The 18,964-nt window shown below is 42.5% G+C and overlaps 1 protein-coding gene across 15 annotated transcripts in view; it reads right to left on the reverse strand.

Moving 5' to 3' along the window:
* Window positions 1-18,964, reverse strand: part of LOC118370744 (unconventional myosin-XVIIIa-like) — a 176,896-nt gene that overhangs the window by 40,974 nt on the left and 116,958 nt on the right. For all 15 annotated transcript variants that reach the window (XM_052467795.1, XM_052467796.1, XM_052467785.1 and 12 more), the window contains 10 exons: window positions 18,028-18,201; window positions 17,799-17,889; window positions 17,169-17,361; window positions 15,826-15,912; window positions 13,825-14,126; window positions 13,525-13,711; window positions 10,159-10,366; window positions 8,841-8,950; window positions 6,854-6,919; window positions 1,283-1,411 (listed from right to left, as the gene is read on the reverse strand). In XM_052467795.1, coding sequence (XP_052323755.1) covers window positions 1,283-1,411; window positions 6,854-6,919; window positions 8,841-8,950; window positions 10,159-10,366; window positions 13,525-13,711; window positions 13,825-14,126; window positions 15,826-15,912; window positions 17,169-17,361; window positions 17,799-17,889; window positions 18,028-18,201 — 1,547 coding nt within the window. The remainder of the gene's footprint in view (window positions 1-1,282; window positions 1,412-6,853; window positions 6,920-8,840; window positions 8,951-10,158; window positions 10,367-13,524; window positions 13,712-13,824; window positions 14,127-15,825; window positions 15,913-17,168; window positions 17,362-17,798; window positions 17,890-18,027; window positions 18,202-18,964) is intronic.

The raw sequence follows: 18,964 nt of genomic DNA on the forward strand, positions 1-18,964 counted from the left end.
TTAATGTAGAGTTATTAATGTAACTTTAGTTGTTCTACAAACGTTGGGCTATATGTTTTCATTTTTAATACATTGTAAGGCTGCATGATACGACTAATGATGATTTCAAAAAAGTTGCTTGAAAGACATGAGCTCTGTTATTTTTGTTTTTTTGCGCAGGCTGTACACACTCCAATAGTCTCTCATTCACAATTTAACAAGCACCTGATAATGCCTCGAATTTCACGGCGGCATCCCCTTTGTGGCCGTAATGCACCCTAAAAAAATCCATGCCTTTTGCGGCCCAGAGTGCTACGTTGTGCCCTTCTCTCTGAGTGTGCTGCGCAATCCGAAGCACCTCTCACTCACATGGCTCTCCGTCACAGGGTCTTTCTCACAGGCTACAAGTTAAGACAGACACATCGGGGATGCAACTGCGAACGTCCTTATACAATTCCGAGGTGCATATGTAAGATATTTTTCCGTCAGCCAACAAGATGAGTAGGCAGAAAGAACAGCAAAAGCACTAGCCTATGTCAATCTACTATCCCCCACTGTACGAAAGTCAACCTATTCTATTCTGTGTAATAAATAAATATTCCAAACAGTCTGGGACAGTTGTGGGTTGCGATAGATCCCAAATGAATACAAACCTTTTATATGCAATGTGGCTGATGCAACACATCAGAATGTTTAGCTTAAAATGTTGATAAACTACTAGGCTATTTCTTCACATATGCGCAGCAATGCGTACATGGTAGTAGCCTATAAGCGCAAATATTCCATTAGCGGAAAACACGATTATCCAAAGTGACCGGAAACGCAATTATGCATGTAATGCTTTTATTATAATGGCACATATTTATTGTGAAAATTATCTTCCCCAAACGTGAAACTCACGGCCAAAAGTTTTGAGAATGACACAAATATTAATTTCCACAAAGTTTGCTGCTTCAGTGTCTTTAGATATTTTTGTCAGATGTTACTATAAAATAATGAAGTATATATCAAGCATTTCATAAGTGTCAAAGGCTTTTATTGACAATTACTTTGAGAATTGTGTGTTTGTTCTGGTGTGGTGATTCAGGGAATGTGGGGGTCCCAGAGAAGCAGGAGGATACACAGCTCTTCAGCATCGGCTTTGAGTGTAGGCATTAGCTACCTGCACTGTGTGACGTGATCGAGCGGCAAGAAACGGTCAGTTTTACTGATCTATAGTCAGTTTTGCTCCTTTTGTCATCTAATCTGAGCTGGGCTTTGGGTTGGTAAGGATTACTTGCCCGGGTTGAGAGCGCTCACTCACCTTCCTCTTCTTGAAGGCCTGTCTGGCCAGGTATCCTCTGCAGGCAGCCTGGAACATGGTGATGTTGCGTCTGGTCTGGACGTCCCTCTGCTCCTCCAGTTTGGCCAGGGTCCCAGCTCTGAAGAACACCTGGAGAGAGATATACAGTTAGATGCTGATTAATCAGGACACTAATGCTCGGACATGGAGCATATGTGTGTGTGCAAGGTTGCACAATACTATGGAATAGAAGTATAGTAAACTTTTTCATTTGGGGTCATTGTGGCTTACAAATGAAAAATTACATTAATTTGTTTTTACATGATTCAACGTTGTCGAGTTGGAATCCGACTAAAAATCTGCAACCATACATCAGGGATTCAGGGATTGCATATCAACTACATCATGTCCTGCTTTTACTTTGCATTTCAATGGTGTTAACAGTGCGGACGTTTAATTGAGTTGGATTACCTCAAACACTTTAGTCATTTCCATTCTCTGATCTGCTCTGGGAGATTGGGTGGGGAGCTGCTGGTGGACTTCCCTACAGTTTCTCAGGCCAGAGCTGAGGGCTCATGAAACTCTTTGAATGCTGCCTAATTGCATTAGCATGCTAATAGTGTTCGCGGGAGAGCTATGCTTAACTTCACAAAATCCTCATTAAAATCCTTTGTGTTACCAACATATGCGGCTGCCACGGCTACAGAAAGTAAACTAACAAAGACAGGAAGTTTCTGGGGAAACTCTAAAACGACAGGGAAAGTTTATGGTGAAACTTCTCTTGGATTTAGCCATCATCTCCAGTTAGTCATAGGCACTGTGTTTAGTCCATAGAGTGTTTTGTTCAGATTTCACCAAGCGGCTCCTGAAGATAAGAGCTGTGGTGGTGTTATGCAGCAATTTCATCATGATGCATCAGGATTGATCTATCACAGTACTCCAGGGTCCTTAACCACCTATTATCCTCTATCAGAGGCACAGGAGGAGAGAAAACACTACCCTGCACAGACAATCAAAGCTCAGAGCTCTTAGGGAAGTGTGTGTACAGCCAAGCAAATATCACATGAAGGGAGTGGGCTGGGCACGGTAAAAACACACAGCACCAACACACCCACACTTCTCTGCCGTAGGGCAACGCATGCAACTGCAGAGGGATGTCTTCACCTCCAGAGAATAGCACATCGGCTTGAGTTTGATACCTCTATTGTCAGGCGTAGAGGACTTTTCATACACTGTATGGGCATTCTGTTAACATACACTGTACGGGCGGCAGGTAGCCTGTGTGGGGCCAGTAACTGGAAGGTTGCTGGATTGAAATCCCCGAGCTGACAAGGTAAAAATCTGTCATTCTGCCCCTAAGCAAGGCAGTTTACCCACTGTTCCCCGGGCGCCGAAGATGTGGATGTCGATTAAGGGAGCCCCCCGCACCCCTCTGATTCAGAGGGGTTGGGTTAAATGCGGAAGACACATTTCGGTTGAATGCATTCAGTTGTACAACTGACTAGTCATCCCCATTTCCCTATTCCCGATGCAGTAGATTGAGTAGAACACAGACACACTATCGCATCATGATGAGGAGCTGAGAGAATACTCTCCAGCCTGTGACTTTCCCGCCCACCATCACGACCCGCAAGTGATGCAACCGCTGAGAAACGCCAATGGGATGTGTGATGTGTCACAGTAAAAGGCCCCGTCACACAGGCCTTCCCCCCTAGCAGGATGACCTTCTGCATAGCAATGACTGTCAGCGTGGGCGAAGGAACATGGGGAACATATTGGACCTCTTTGTCTCTGAATGAAACTCTAAAGGTCGGCTGAGGTCATTTGGGGCTTATTGTTTTGTCAGTCGTCCATTTTTCTCAGCATGATGAGAGATGGGAAGGAACGCACACACACACACACACACACACACAGCCAATGTCAAACTTCTCTAAACACCCTTTTCCTACTGTTTACTTCAGAACAATACTTCTCACTGTCCTCTATTCCGGAGACATTCAGAAAAAGCCTCCTATGCTAATTAGCTATTTATCAGGCTCTTTTACTTTGGATTTTCTCTTTTGCATCTGAAAGGTTTGACTCTTACTGTGCTGATTGGTGTTTGTGGATGGTTATCGGCGTGTCACGACGAAGCGCCACAAACAAAGAGAGCTATCGCATGCCAAAATCAATGGCTACAGGGAGCAACAGGAGGGAATTGGGGGGTAATTGTCTCCCAGTGTCGCCAACCGCCAACTAACAGACAAAGGCTGCCAGCCCAGGGACCCAGCCAGGAACCAGCGCCACAGCAGAGGACCCATGATTCCAGTGAGAAGGGCATGCTGGGTAAACAGATGGTACACCAGGCAGTGGTGTAAAGTACTTCAGTAAAAATACTTTTAAGTCCTAGATTTTTGGGTTATCTGTACTTAACTATTTATATTTTTGACAACTTTTACTCCACTACTGTACATTCCTAAATAAAATAATGTACTTTTTACTTCTTACATTTTTCCTGACACCCAAAAGTACTCATTACATTATGAATGCTTAGCAGGACAGGAAAATTGTCGCACTTATCACGTGTGTTCCCTCTCTGGCCTCAAGGTCACCAGGCTGCTCGTTATGGAGCACACATGTCATCATCATTACGCGCACCTGCGTGTCAGACTCACCTGGACTCCATCACTTCCCTGATTACCTTCCCTATATACAGTGGCTTGCGAAAGTATTCACCCCCCTCTTGGCATTTTTCCTATTTTGTTGCCTTACAACCTGGAATTAAAATATATATTTTTAGGGGGGCGGGGGGGTTGTATCATTTGATTTACACAACATGCCTACTGTACCACTTTTGAAGATACAAAATATGTTTTATTTTGAAACAAACAAGAAATAACACAAAATACTGAAAACTACATACAGTAACTATTCACACCCCCAAAGTCAATACTTTGTAGAGTCACCCTTTGCAGCAATTACAGCTGCAAGTCTCTTGGGGTATGTCTCTATTAGCTTGGCACATCTAGACACTGGGATTTTTGCCCATTCTTCAATTTAAAACTGCTCCAGCTCCTTCAAGTTGGAAGGGTTCTGCTGGTGTACAGCAATCTTTAAGTTATACCACAGATTCTCAATTGGATTGAGGTCTGGGCTTTGACTAGGCCATTCCAAGACATTTAAATGTTTCCCCTTAAACCACTTGAGTGTTGCTTTAGCAGCATGCTTAGGGTCATTGTCCTGCTGGAAGGTGAACCTCCATACCAGTCTCAAATCTCTAGGAGACAAACAGGTTTCCCTCAATAATTTCCCTGTATTTAGCACCATCCATCATTCCTTCAATTCTGACCAGTTTCCCAGTCCCTGCTGATGAAAAACATCCCCACAGCATGATGCTGCCACCACCATGCTTTACTGTGGGGATGTTGTTCTCGGGGTGATGAGAGGTGTTGGGTTTGCACCAGACATAGCATTTTCCTTGATGGCCAAAAAGCTACATTTTAGTCTCATCGGACCAGAGCACCTTCTTCCATATATTTGGGGAGTCTCCCACATGCCTTTTGGCGAACACCAAATGGCTTTTTTCTAGCCACTCTTCCATAAAGCCCAGCTCGGTGGAGTGTACGGCTTAAAGTGGTCCTATGGACAGATACTCCAATCTCTACTGTGGAGCTTTGCAGTTCCTTCAGTGTTATCTTTGGTCTCTTTGTTGCCTCTCTGATTAATGCCCTTCTTGCCTGGTCTGTGAGTTTTGGTGGGTGGTCCTCTCTTGGCAGATTTGTTGTGGTTCCAAACTCTTTAAAAGATGTAATAATGGATTTAAATGGTGCTCCGTGGGATGTTCAAAGTTTCTGATATTTTTTTATAACCCAACCCTGATCTGTACTTCTCCACAACTTTGTCCCTGACCTGTTTGGAGAGCCCCTTGGTCTTCATGGTGCCGCTCGCTTGGTGGTGCCTCTTGCTTAGTGGTGTTGCACTCTGGGGCCTTTCAGAACAGGTGTATATGTACTGAGATCATGTGACACTTAGAATGGACACAGGTGGACTTTATTTAACAAATTATGTGACTTCTGAAGGTAATTGGTTGCACCAGATCTTATTTAGGGGCTTCATAGCAAAGGGGTGAATACATATGCACGCACCACTTTTCCGTTTTTTTTAAGTTTTTATTTTTTGAAACAAGTATTCTTTTTCATTTCACTTCACCAATTTGGACTACTTTGTGTATGCCCATTACATTAAACCCGTATAAAAATCTACTTAAAGTACAGGCTGTAATGCAATAAAATAGGAAAAATGCCAAGGGGGATGAATACTTTTCAAGGCACTGTATGTCACTCCCTTTGGTTCCTTCCCCAGGCATTATTGATTCTGTTTCTGTGTCATGTTTGTGTTTTCTTGTTTTGTATTATGTTACGTTTATTTATTAAAAAACTCACTTCCTGAACTTGCTTCCCAACTCTCAGAGCACTCGTTTCTGTCACGCCTTGGTCATTGTATCTTGTGTTTTTGTTATATGTTTGGGTAGGCCAGGGTGTGACATGGGTTTATATGTTGTATTTCGTATTGGGGTTTGTATTAATTGGGAGTGTGTATTATTAGGGGTGTGTCTAGTTAGGCTTGGCTGCCTGAGGCGATTCCTAATTGGAGTCAGCTGATTCTCGTTGTCTCGGATTGGGAACCGTATTTAGGCAGCCTGAGTGCGCGTTGTATTTCGTGGGTGATTGTACCTGTCTCTGTGTTAGTCACCAGATAGGCTGTAATTAGTTTCACTCGTTTGTTGTTTTCTTCTTCAGTTATTTCATGTACCGCATTTTCTTCATTAAAAGTCATGAGTAACCTACACGCTGCATTTCGGTCTGACTCTCTTCAAACAACAGACGCAGTTCATTACAGTTACAGCCCCTATCAATAGAACATCTGAACACAAATGCTTAGTCTGTAAATTGTGTCTGAGTGTTGATCTGTGCCCCTGGCGATCTGTAAATTTAAAAAGCAATAAAATCGTGTGGTCTAGTTTGCTTAATATAAGACATTTTTAAATGATTTATACATTTGATACTTAAGTACATTTAAAAACAAATACTTTTTGACCTTTACTCAAGTAGTATTTTACTGGGTGACGTTCACTGTTACTTGAGTCATTTTCTTTTAAGTAAAGTAAAGCTTTCTTTTAATCTGTACTTTTACTCAAGTATGAAAATTGGGTACTTTTTTTAATCACTGCTCCCAGGCAGAGATAGAACACATTGGGCCTGATTTAGACTGTGCTAAGCCTTCACACGTATTGTCAGCGTCACTTGCCATAACACTTTTGCGAAGCATTTACTAATGGTTTATACATAGTTCATTATTAGTCTACATATTCTCTCCTAATGTAAGTTCTCTTAAGTTTTGAGACATAGATAATGTGTCTTTTGAGATGCAGTGTCTGTCTGTCTGTCTGTCTGTCTGTCTGTCTGTCTGTCTGTCTGTCTGTCTGTCTGTCTGTCTGTCTGTCTGTCTGTCTGTCTGTCTGTCTGTCTGTCTGTCTGTCTGTCTGTCTGTCTGCCTGCCTGCCTGCCTGCCTGCCTGCCTGCCTGCCTGCCTGTCTGTGTGTGTGTGTCTTACCCTGCTCAGGCCCATGTGGTAACTGCTCTTCTCCAAGTCCAGAGACTCCAACAGCTCCTCCACAGCCTGAAACAAACAGATGGACAGACAGACAGATCAATGAAGAGAACGGACAAACAGACAGACAGTGCTTTGGTAAAGTCAGCTCCCCTCTGTCGTCGCCCCAAAGGACTGCACATAGCGTCATAGCAACAGGCACGCTCCCCTAACATCAGCCTATCCAGCAGGAGACTGCAGACCAAAACAACCAGTGAACAAAGCTACAGCTAAGGCACCAAGCAAGCTATCTGTAACCTCCCTGTCTCTGTTTTTACACTGCTGCTACTAACGGTTTATTATCTATGCATAGTCACTTTACCCCTACTTACATGTACAAATTACCTTGACTAACCTGTACCCCTGCACACTGACTTAGTACCAGTACCCCCTGTATATAGCCTCGTTATTGTTATTTTATTGTTACTTTTTTAAATCAATTTTTTACTTTAGTTTATTTAGTAAATATTTTCTTAATTATATTTTCTTAACTGCATTGTAGGTTAAGGGCTAGTAAGTAAGCATTTCACGGTAAGATCTACACCTGTTGTATATAGGCGAATGTGACAAATAAAATTTGATTTGATTCAGGTCACTACTGTGACAGAAGTCTAAATATGGACTGTGTACTGTATCTAAATCTCTGGAGAGGCGGAGGGTCTTTAACGTTTGAGTACAAAGTTAAGTTGGAAGACAGCTGTAGCCTCGAGGGAGGGAGTTGAACTGAATTAGCTGTTTTAAAGTAACTGTCCAGTGTTTCCAGAATTCAATCAAATATGACCTAGAATGAACTATAATGAGTGAAATAGTTTCTTCCAAAAAATTGTAATAAAGTATGTTAAAAAGCAGTTTTTCTGTGTTCTCCTCCCAACAACAGAATGATGTGGGTGTATACTGGTCATTAAAAGTATTCATATGAGTAGCCCACTGATTGACCAGCTTATCCTCATCAGGAGAATGACATCCTCTCAGAGGAAATGGCAAGCATTTGTTAAACACCCTGTATGAGGCGTTTTTTTAAAGTATTTATTTTATTTATGGTTTGGAAACAAATACGATTATAGGATGAGTCAACCACATTATTTGGGTTTGAGCTAAAAGAATACTTACTTTTAAAAGTGGACAGTTACTTAAAGGACTTTTGACAAAGATGATCACAGCAAGAGTACTGGGTCTGGTAGGTAAACAGTGGAGGATGAAGTCACTACAGCCACAGTAACACAGCAACAGTAAAACAGCTACAGTAACACAGCCATACAGCCCAAACTAAGAGGAAGTGACAGACAGGCTTCCAACTCTGAGAAAGGGCGCTTTGTTTGAGTTCTCTATAACTCCCTCTCTCCCTCTTGGTTTATCTATCCTCAGAGAATGAAGTACCTTTTTGTCCATTCATTATTTCAGAGCAGGCTATTCTTCCTTTGCACGTCTCCAAGGAGTCTGGTTTCCTCTTTAACTCTTCCATAGCTCACTGTATGTTTTAGCTGTGACAGTGGACCTCTTTAACTGCCCTACTTCAAAAACACAACCTCCTTACACAACAATGAAAATAACAGCCAAGATACTGTCTATTCCATTTCTTCAACTCCAGCTACATCGGTTAATAATTAACATATTTCTACATCAGATTTCTTTTTGCTAGACTCATAAATTTTAACCACACGTCTGAGTAGGTAGGGTAGGTTAATAGCTTTTTAACTATTACACTATACAGTTGGTACTGAAGACAGAGAGAGCGGAAGAAGAGATGAAGGGGAGGACAGAGTTAGAGAGAGCGAGAGAGCTCTCTGTGCTGCACGTAAATAATCAGTACACCAGCCATATGCTGCCAACCAGTGTAATCATAATTAATTACACACAAGAGCAGATCTAGGAGGGGGGAGGGAGGGAGAAGAGAGGGAGGCTTTTATATTATCACTCGTTTACGAGGTGGAGGGAACGTCTCGACACTCACCCGCTTCTCGTCTGTGACGATGTAGTGGCGCCCGTGCTTTTTGGTCAGGTGGGGTGCCAACACATCGAATCGGCGACGGAATTCAGAGAACACCATGTGATCAGGGTAACCTTTTTGGAAAAGACAGCACAAGGTCAACATTTATTTAATAATTTTGATTAACCTGTTACTCCTACCCCCTACTTTTTCGAACATTCTGTTAAAAATCGCGCAACATTTCAGCGCCCTGCTGCTCATGCCAGGAATATAGTATATGCATATGATTAGTATGTGTGGATAGAAAACACTCAGACGTTTATAAAACTGGTTAAATCACGGCTGTGACTATAACAGAACGTGCGTTTCATCGAAAAGCGCAGGAAAATCTGATCACTGAAAATGGAAATATATATCCATCCGCCACTTCAACCCATTGATAAAGGCGAACCACAATAAATGGGGCTGAGGTTGCAATACCTACAGCTTCCACACGATGTCAACAGTCTTGTCATTTGCCTAGGCTTTGTTTCTTGGTCAAACGAAGAAGAGACAAGCCATTTCTTCCGGTCTCCGACCGGATATTTTGGTTGAGATTTACCCGGACATTATTTCCAGACGGACAGCTCAAGAATATACATCGCCTCGTGATCAATTTGGTCGCTTATTAACGTGTACTAATACCTAAAGTTGCATTACAAAAGTATTTCGAAGTGTTTTGTGAAAGTTTATCGTCGACTTTTTTAATTTTAAAAAATGACGTTACGTTATAAGACGCTATTTTTTTCCGTTTATCACACAGTCTTCATAGATCGATATCTAGGCTATATATGGACCGATTTAATCGAAAAAAAGACCCAATAGTGATTATGGGACATCTAGGAGTGCCAACAAAGAAGATGGTCAAAGGTAATGAATGTTTTATATTTTATTTGTGCGGTTTGTGTAGCGACGACTATGCTAATTATTTTGTTTACGTCCCCTGCGGGTCTTTTGGGGTGTTACATGCTATCAGATAATAGCTTCTCATGCTTTCGCCGAAAAGCATTTTAAAAATTTGACTTGTTGCCTGGATTCACAACGAGTGTAGCTTTAATTCAATACCCTGCATGTGTATTTTAGTGAACGTTTGAGTTTTAACTAGTACTATTAGCATTTAGCGTAGCGCATTTGCATTTCCAGATGTCTAGATGGGACGCCTGCGTGTCAGGTAGGAGCAAGAGGTTAATTATACAATTCAATAAGAAGAATTAAGGGGGGAAATGTCCCTCCCATGACTCAGCTTGACTTGTGTGGTGTCCCTCCTATGACTCAGCTTGACTTGTGTGGTGTCCAGTCCTACCTTGCCTGTAGATGCGCAGCGCGTCAATAATCTTCGATCCACGGAGCTGAGCCCTCAGAAGGCCCACATCCAGCTGCATGAGGCCTGAGTCGCAGCTTTCTCCGTGGGCCACGCGCGGCTCCCCACCCACCCCCACAGCATCTGCCTTGGGCAGTAGGCAGTGGACAAAGTGAACTCTGGACCTGCGCACTGTGTCCAGCAGAGCATCCTGGAGAAACAAGAGGACAGGGAGTTAAATCATTTACACTCACACACAAGCATAAAAACAAAGACTTAAGTTTGTGCACATTTGTATGTATAAATATAAATGTTTATATACAGTGGCTTGCAAAAGTATTCACCCCCTTGGCATTTTTCCTTACAACCTGGAATTAAACTGGATTTTGGAGGGGTTTGTATTAATTGATTTATACAACATGCCTACCACTTTTAAGATGCCAAATATTTTTGTGTGTTAAACAAACAATAAATAAGACAAACAGAACTTGAGCATGCATAACTATTCACCCCCGCAAAGTCAATACTTTGTAGAGCCACCTTTTGCAGCAATTACAGCCTCAAGTCTCTTGGGTTATGTCTCTATAAGCTTGGCACATCTAACCACTGGGGCAAAACTGCTTCAGCTCCTTCAAGTTGGATGGGTTCCCCTGGCGTACAGCAATCTTTAAGTCATATCACAGATTCTCAATTGGATTGAGGTCTGGGCTTTGACTAGGCCATTCCAAGATATTAAACCACTAAAGTGTTGCTTAAGCAGTATGCTTAGGGTCATTGTCCTGCTGGAAGGTGAACCTCCATAACAGTCTCAAATCTCTTGAAGACTGAAAAAGGTTTCCCCTCAAAACTTTCCCTGTATTTAGAACCATCATTCCTTCAAATCTGACCAGTTTCCCAGTCCCTGCTGATGAAAAACATCCCCACTGCATGATGCTACAACCACCATGCTTCACTGTGGGGATATGGTTCTTGGGGTGATGAGAGGTGCTGGGTTTGCGCCAGATATAGTGTTTTCCTTGATGGTCAAAAAGCTTAATTCTAGTCTCATCTGACCAGAGTACCTTCTTTCATATGTTTTCGGTGAGTCTCCCACATGCCTTTTGGCAAACACCAAATGTGTTTGCTTATTTTTTTCTCAAGCAATGTATTTCTTTTGGTCACTCTTCTTTAAAGCCCAGCTCTGTGGAGTGTACGGCTTAAAGTGGTCCTATGGACAGATACTCCAATCTCTGCGATGGAGCATTGCAACTCCTTCAGGGTTATCTTTGGTCTCTTTGTTGCCTCTCTGATTAATGCCCTCCTTGCCTGGTCAGTAAGTTTTGATGGGCGATCCTCTCTTGGAAGGTTTGTTGTGGTGCCATATTCTTTCCATTTTTTAATAATGGATTTAATGGTGCTCTGTGGGATGTTCAAAGTTTCAGATATTTTTTTATAACCCAACCCTGATCTGTACTTCTTCACAACTTTGTCCCTGACCTGTTTGGAGAGCTCCTTGGTATTCATGGTGCCACTTGCTTGGTGGTGCCACTTGCTTAGTTGTGTTACAGACTCCTGGGCCTTTCATGTGACAGATCACGTGACACTTAAATAAAGTCCACCTGTGCGCATTCTAACTAATTATGTGACTTCTGAAGGTAATTGGTTGCATCAGATCATATTTAGGGGTATCATAGCAAAGGGGGTGAATAAATGTAAATGCACCACTTTTCCATGTGATTTTTCTTTAGGTTGTAATGAAGCAAAATAGGAAAAACACCAAGGGGGATGAATACTTTTGCAAGGCACTGTACAATCAGTCCATATATATTTCGACAATGACCAAGTTATTATTATTTTAGCTGTCTACCATAGCATATTGGAATTTAAATTAAATAATGAATATGAGCTGAAATCAGCTTTAATTTTAGGGTATTTACATCCAAATTGGGTGAACGGTGTAGGAATTACAGCACTATTTAAATGTGGTCCCCCTTTTTAAGGGACCAAATGTAATTGGACAATTGCCTGCTCAGCTGTTCCATGACCAGGTGTGTGTTATTCCCTCATCTGTTCATTTACAAATAAGCAGATAAAAGGTCTTGAGTTGATTTTTGGCATTTGCATTTGGAATCTGTTGCTGTTCACACTCAATATGAAGCCCAAAGAGCTGTCACTGCCAGTGAAGCAAGCCATCATTAGGCTGAAAAAACTAAATATACCAAACAGAGAGACAGCAAAAACAATAGGTGTGGCCAAATCAACTATTTGGTACATTCTTTTAAAAAAAGAACGCACTGGTAAGCTCAGGAACACCAAACGGCCCAGAAGACCACAGAAAACAACTGTGGTGGATGACAGAAGAATTCCTTCCCTGGTGAAGAAAAACCCCAGTTGGCCAGATCAAGAACACCCTGAAGGAGGTAAGCGTATCTGTGTCAAAGTCAACAATCGAGAAGACTTCACCAGAGTAAATACAGACTGTTTACCACAATATGTAAATCATTGGTAAGCCTCAAAAACAGGAAAAACAGATTAGAGTTTGCCAAACAACATCTAAAAAGCCTGTACAGTTCTGGAACAACATCCTATGGACAGATGAGACAAAGATCAACTTGTACCAGAATGATGGGAAGAGAAGAGTATGGAAGAGGGAAGGCACTGCTCATGATCCAAAGCATACCACCTAATCTGTGAATCATGGTGGAGGTAGTGTTATGGCGTGGGCATGTGTGGCTGCCAATGGAACTGGTTCCCTTGTATTTATTGATGATGTATTTAGGGCTATATTATCTGCTCAGATTCAGCCAAATGCTTCAAAACGCATTGGATGGCGCTTCACAGTACAGATGGACAATACTGCGAAACAACCTAATACTTCTTAAAGTATTGAATCCAATTGAGCATGCATTTCACTTGCCGAAGGCAAAATGCCTCAAGGACAAGCAGGAACTGAAGACAGCTGCAGTAAAGGCCAGGCAGAGCTTCACCAGGGAAGAAACCAAGCATCTGGTGATGTCCATGGGTTCCAGACTTCAGGCAGTCATTGACTGCAAAGGATTTGCAACCAATATTAAAACTCACAATTTAATTCATGTTGGTTTGTCCAATTTACTTATGAGCCCTTAAAATTGGGGGGACCACATACAGAAAGTGCTGTAATTCCTACACCTTTCATCCGATTTGGATGTACATACCCTCAAATAAAAGCTGAAAGGATGCACTTTCAGCTCAGCTCATGATAATAGCTCAATGTCCAAATATTTTTGGACCTGACTGTAGTTATATTTGTATAACGCTTAATTTTCATACAAAGATCCTAAGAGAAACTCGGACTTAAACCCTCTCAAAGAGGTAGGAAGAAACATTGAGAAAAGACTCCGCTCCACTCACCACTTGTAGTTTGATCTGGATGCAGAGGCTCTTCTTCTTCACGGCAGCCATGCCGGTTGTGAAGGTCTTCCTCATGCTAGTGGCTCTGCGGAGGGCCAGCTGAGATCCCCCCTCCAACCCTGCGATAGAGCCAGACAGCACTGTGGGCCCTCCACTACGACTAGAGAACAGACTGCTGATGTTCTTCCTGTTAGAGAGAGAGACAGACAGACAGACAGAGAAAGAGCGAGAGACAGAGGTAAGTATATTTTCTTTGAAAAAGTGCTACTATGGAGAACAATCAGTGAATTAAATGTGTACTTCTGTGAGTCCTGCAGCAGAGTGGCAGCATTCTGGGAGGCGGGGTTCTGCTTGGCGTGGCTCAGCCAACCCTGAGCATCGTACTCCACCCAGTCCGTCCCGTGGCTGTGGCCCAACAGGAAGTGATGCGGCTTGTCGCTCTTCAGGAGCAGGGCGTGTCCTTTGTTGTCCCCCTGGTCAGGGCCGTAGTAACTGAAGAGTCTCTCCAGCAGAGTGTCCTCAGAGCCCCCTGGCTGCACAGCCTCCTCCTCCATCAGCCACAGCAGACCTCGAGCCTCATCTGTCCTCGCCAGGGTGCGCACCTGGGAGCCCCACAGGAACACACACAGGTTAGAGAGGTGGGGATCTATCACTTGAGTCTAACACAAACACAAGTGAAGCAGCTGTGCAGAAAGCTTAGGGCCACAGCTCAGTCCAACATGCAGGTGCAGCATTCACAATAACCTCAGACACTCACATTAGACCACCACAGCACAGAGATGCTCACCCATCTCCACTCCACCAGTCATCCACGGCTCCTGTCATCCATCCAATCATGACATTGTTAACTCCATACACACCAACACTCTCCAAAACCAATAAAGCAACCTAGTGTCTCCTATTTTTGTACTCATGGTGTTAAAAGTCCCAACACGGCCTTTATCCCTGGCCCAGTGTTGCCATAACATTACACCTGCTTAGCTGTGACACTTGTAGAAACTTCTAATTATGCACCAGCAGTGTTCAAATGGCCTAATATGTTTCAACATCTCTGTTGTACATTTCTGTAAAAAAAACAAGTAATTTTGTAAAGGCAATCATAACGCTTGGTAAATAAGAATCTATAGGAGAGATGAGTCTTTGCCAATGGCTTCCTCATTATAGAGCTGGTAGTCAAATCCACTCCTGGCCAGTGGAGCATTTAGAAACCTTGGTCTCTGACAGTCCACGTTGATAATGAACGGTGTTATTAGTCTATGTGAGAGTTTAGACACTTTGGTGGACTCATTACATCTCTCTGTGGATGAAGGGAGGTGCAGGCAGGGCTACTTCACAAGCAACTGAAACTATAGCCTTTTTTTTGCCAATTTAATTATTCAACTGCTAGAAGCACTGCAGATATGTTGTACTGTGTTGGTAGCAGTCAACTAATTAACTGCAAAGTCAAGTAAATCTCAGATCCTTTTCAGAGAGAGTTGAGAGATCAGAACCTCTTATTCAGAACGATCCTATGCCTTTACAGTATTTGACACTGCAGGCTGGAGGTGGATGACCTGTGGATATAACTTGGAATCCAATATTGCATTTTGTCAGGCGCTCTTCATCTAGATCTATAGCTCTTGATGTCATTTTTGGGGAGTTTGAGCTGGTTTCCAATAAGTCTGCCGCTGTTTCAATGCTGTTTGTTTGCTTGTCTGACTTATAGCCGTGTTTGGCCCTGTGTGCACTCATTCATACACACGCACGCAAACCCGCACACACTCTAACGCAAAACAGTTTTCACTTTTGTCTCAACTTTCGATCAATTCCTGTGTGACCCCATCCTCATTCACTGTTGATCTAATTATGGTAAACGTCACTTTCGCGGGCCAATACACATCAATGCAACACATTCCTGTTTAGAGTGCGTGCCATGCAGAGTCGTCTCATAAATAAACTGAATTAGAAGCCAACCCTGTCTGAAAAAGGCTCTCAACTCAACAAGGGGGAAAGGAATCAAACTTGACTGTAATTAATGAATTTGATGATGTGAGATTAATTATAAAAAATAAATTGGTAGGATAAAAATAAATAAAAACAAAAGAACAAACAATCAAAAACCAAGTTAATTGGATGGAGGTAATAATCCTGACATGGTTTATACACAGTCAAAAAGTTCAAGACTCAATTTGAATTAGGGGAGCAAAGAAGGGTAAGTGTAAGAGTAAGTAAGACTGTGTTTAACCCCACGTAACGCTCATAGCATGATGAAATCCAAGATAAAGTCCACAAGCAAAAGGGGCACAGAGAGATTCTCCTTACCAGCGCTTGAGTAGATGCTTGGTCTATAGCTGCTACAGACATTGAGGTACTGGACTCTATGTCATCTAATGCAAGCTCTATGTTTTCCTAGATGGGAACAGAGGGGTTGGTTAGGTGTGATTGGAGTCAGTGATGTTCAGATCAGCTTATGTAAGAGTCTATAGAATTACACATTCTGACAACAATGACATTACAATCAGAGAAGCTAAATCAGACGTCCTATGTTTTCACACTAAAACAATACAGGGTAGGGGGGGCAATATTTTCACCTCCGGATGAAAAGCGTGCCCAAATTAAACTGCTTGCTACTCAGGCCCATAAACTAGGATATGCATATAATTAGATTTGGATAGAAAACACTCTAAAGTTTCCAAAATTGTTAAAATAACGTCTGTGAGTATAACAGAACTGATATGGCAGGCAAAAATCTGAGGAAAATCCAACCAGGAAGTACTATTATTTTGAAAGGCTGTTTTTCCATTGAAAGCCTATCCACCATACAAAGACTTAGGACCCAGTTCACAATCTCTATGGCTTTCGCTACATAATTTCCAGACATGAGCCAAGCGCGTGATCTGGAGCGCGCCTTTCTTGTTTCTCCTTTTCTATTGACGAAGCTTTTGTCCGGTTGTAATATTATTGATTATTTATGACAAAAACAACCTGAGGATTGATTTCAAACATTGTTTGACATGTTTCTACAAACTTTTATTGTACTTTTTAAAAACTTTTCTTCTGGATGTTGTGAGCATGCATTGTGTCTTTGGATTAATGATCTAAACGCACCAACAAAACTGAGGTTTTTGGACATAAAGAGGGATATTATCGAACAAAACTAACATTTATTGTCTAACATAGAGACCTGGGAGTGCCACCAGATGAAGATCATCAAAGGTAAGTGATTCATTTTAACGCTATTTCTGACTTTTGTGACACCTCTCCTTGGTTGGAAAATGGCTGTATGGTTTTCTGTGACTAGGCGCTGACCTAACATAATCGTTTGGTGTGCTTTCGCTGTAAAGCCTTTTTGAAATTGGACACTGTGGTTGGATTTACACAAAGTTTATCTTTAAACTTCGTATTTTAATTATGGGATTTCTGTTGTTTTGAATTTGGCTTCCTGCAATTTCACTTGCTGTTGTCGAGGTGGGACGCTATCGTCCCACTGGTGCCAGACAGGTTAATGACATTTATGATTTTCTTTCCAGACAGATATCTCTTTAGGGAAGTTTGAAAAGAGGGGGAGAGGTTTGGAGAGTTTAAATCATTGTTAGTAAGAATACTTCTACTATGTAATGGTGAAGGTATTTGTCAGTGTTGTATATCTCTGTATATCTCTGCACCTCCTTATATCTCTCCAGCTCCTGTACAAAGGTGCGTTCGTGGAACAAGGTCTGCAGGCGCTCCTGGGCGTAGTTGTGGCACAGCTCCTCGAAGGTAGCACCACGCTGCCGCTTGGCCATGCGAGGGTTTTGGAAACCCGGTGTGTCCACGATGAGCAGAGAGCACAGTGAGTGCTGACTGGACTTCAGAGCTCTGACACACGATACAAAGGATCAGACAGACAGACAGACAGACAGACAGACAGACAGACAGACAGACAGACAGACAGACAGACAGACAGACAGACAGACAGACAGACAGACAGACAGACAGACAGACAGACAGACAGACAGACAGACAGACAGACAGACAGACAGACAGACAGACAGACAGACAGACAGACAGACAGACAGACAGACAGACAGACAGACAGACAGACAGACAGACAGACAGACAGACAGACAGACAGACAGACAGACAGACAGACAGACAGACATGGGTTAGAGCAAAACGTGCAAATGCAGAGAGCAAAAGGGAGGACTGAAAGAGAGAGGGAGGACTGAAAGACAGGGGGAGTGAGAAAAAACAGAGATAAATAATGGTAAAGTAAGAAATATGAGAGAGGAAAACAGATAGATGAGCCGACAGACCTGTTGACAAGGGAGATAACGAGGGTGAAGAGCTCTGAGTACAGGCCTGAAGCCATGGCCTCCAAACAATCCAGGGCTGTGATCTTAGAGCCTGAGAGAGAGAGAGAGCGAGTGAGAGAAAAGGAGTTATGTGTTAAAAAGCACATCCATAGCCTTTAGTTTCTCATTGTATTCTATTTAGTTCATTCTACTTCATATTGGAGACTGGTAGTCTCTGAAGGTCCCTTACCTGAGCTGTCTCCTGCGCCGACCTCGTCGGGCCCCCCACGGAAGGAGGTGGACCTCTGCATGGGCCCCTTGGCCTGGTGCTTAAAGATGGAAGAGGAGAGCTCCTCCAGGGTGCAGCCCAGCAGGTAGGCTGCCTTCTGGGCCCACTCATGACGTGCAAACTGCTTACGGCCAGCTGGGGACCAGGGAAAGAAGTTTCAGAACTTTCAACTGCAAAAGCTTGTGCCCAACCCAGCCTTTGAGGAAAAATAATATTTGCACCCCTAATAACAGGCTATTAGAATTAACTCAATGATCTCTTCCATACTGTAGCTCAATGATAAACACATTGCTTTTATGGCTAAATTGGAGCATTGTGTTTTCTATCACAATAAAGGTACGTTAATAAACGCTAACAAACAACTCCATGTCTGCAGTAAAAATACTTTATTTTTACGCCCTAAGCTCTCGCGCTAGCCACTTTCCCTTGGGGGAATCCCCGTCAAAACCAGATGCATAACACTAACGTTGCCTCCTCAGCCTTCGATTTAGCTTGAGGGAGCAAGTTAAGAACTTTGATCACTTGTGAGGTTGATATGACCCACAATTCAATCCAAACTGTCGTCACGTGTCATACTCCGGTGGCCGTGAAGTATCACATTTAATCAACACAGCTGCATTTTCGGCATTTCATTCAATATTGTGATGCTAGCTTGCTAAAAAATATATAAACATTTCCAGTCAAAAGTTTGGACACACCTACTCATTCAAGGGAATTTCTTTATTTTTTAACATTTTCTACATTAAAACTATGAAATAACAAATGGAATCATGTAGTGACCAAAAAAGTGTTTTAAGTGCCTTGATGACAGCTTTGCACACTCTTGGCATTCTCTCAACCAGCTTCACCTGGAATGCTTTCCAAACAGTCTTGAAGTAGTTTCCACATATGCTGTGCA

The sequence above is a fragment of the Oncorhynchus keta genome, chromosome 18 (assembly GCF_023373465.1).
Source record: "Oncorhynchus keta strain PuntledgeMale-10-30-2019 chromosome 18, Oket_V2, whole genome shotgun sequence".
Taxonomy (NCBI): domain Eukaryota; kingdom Metazoa; phylum Chordata; class Actinopteri; order Salmoniformes; family Salmonidae; genus Oncorhynchus; species Oncorhynchus keta.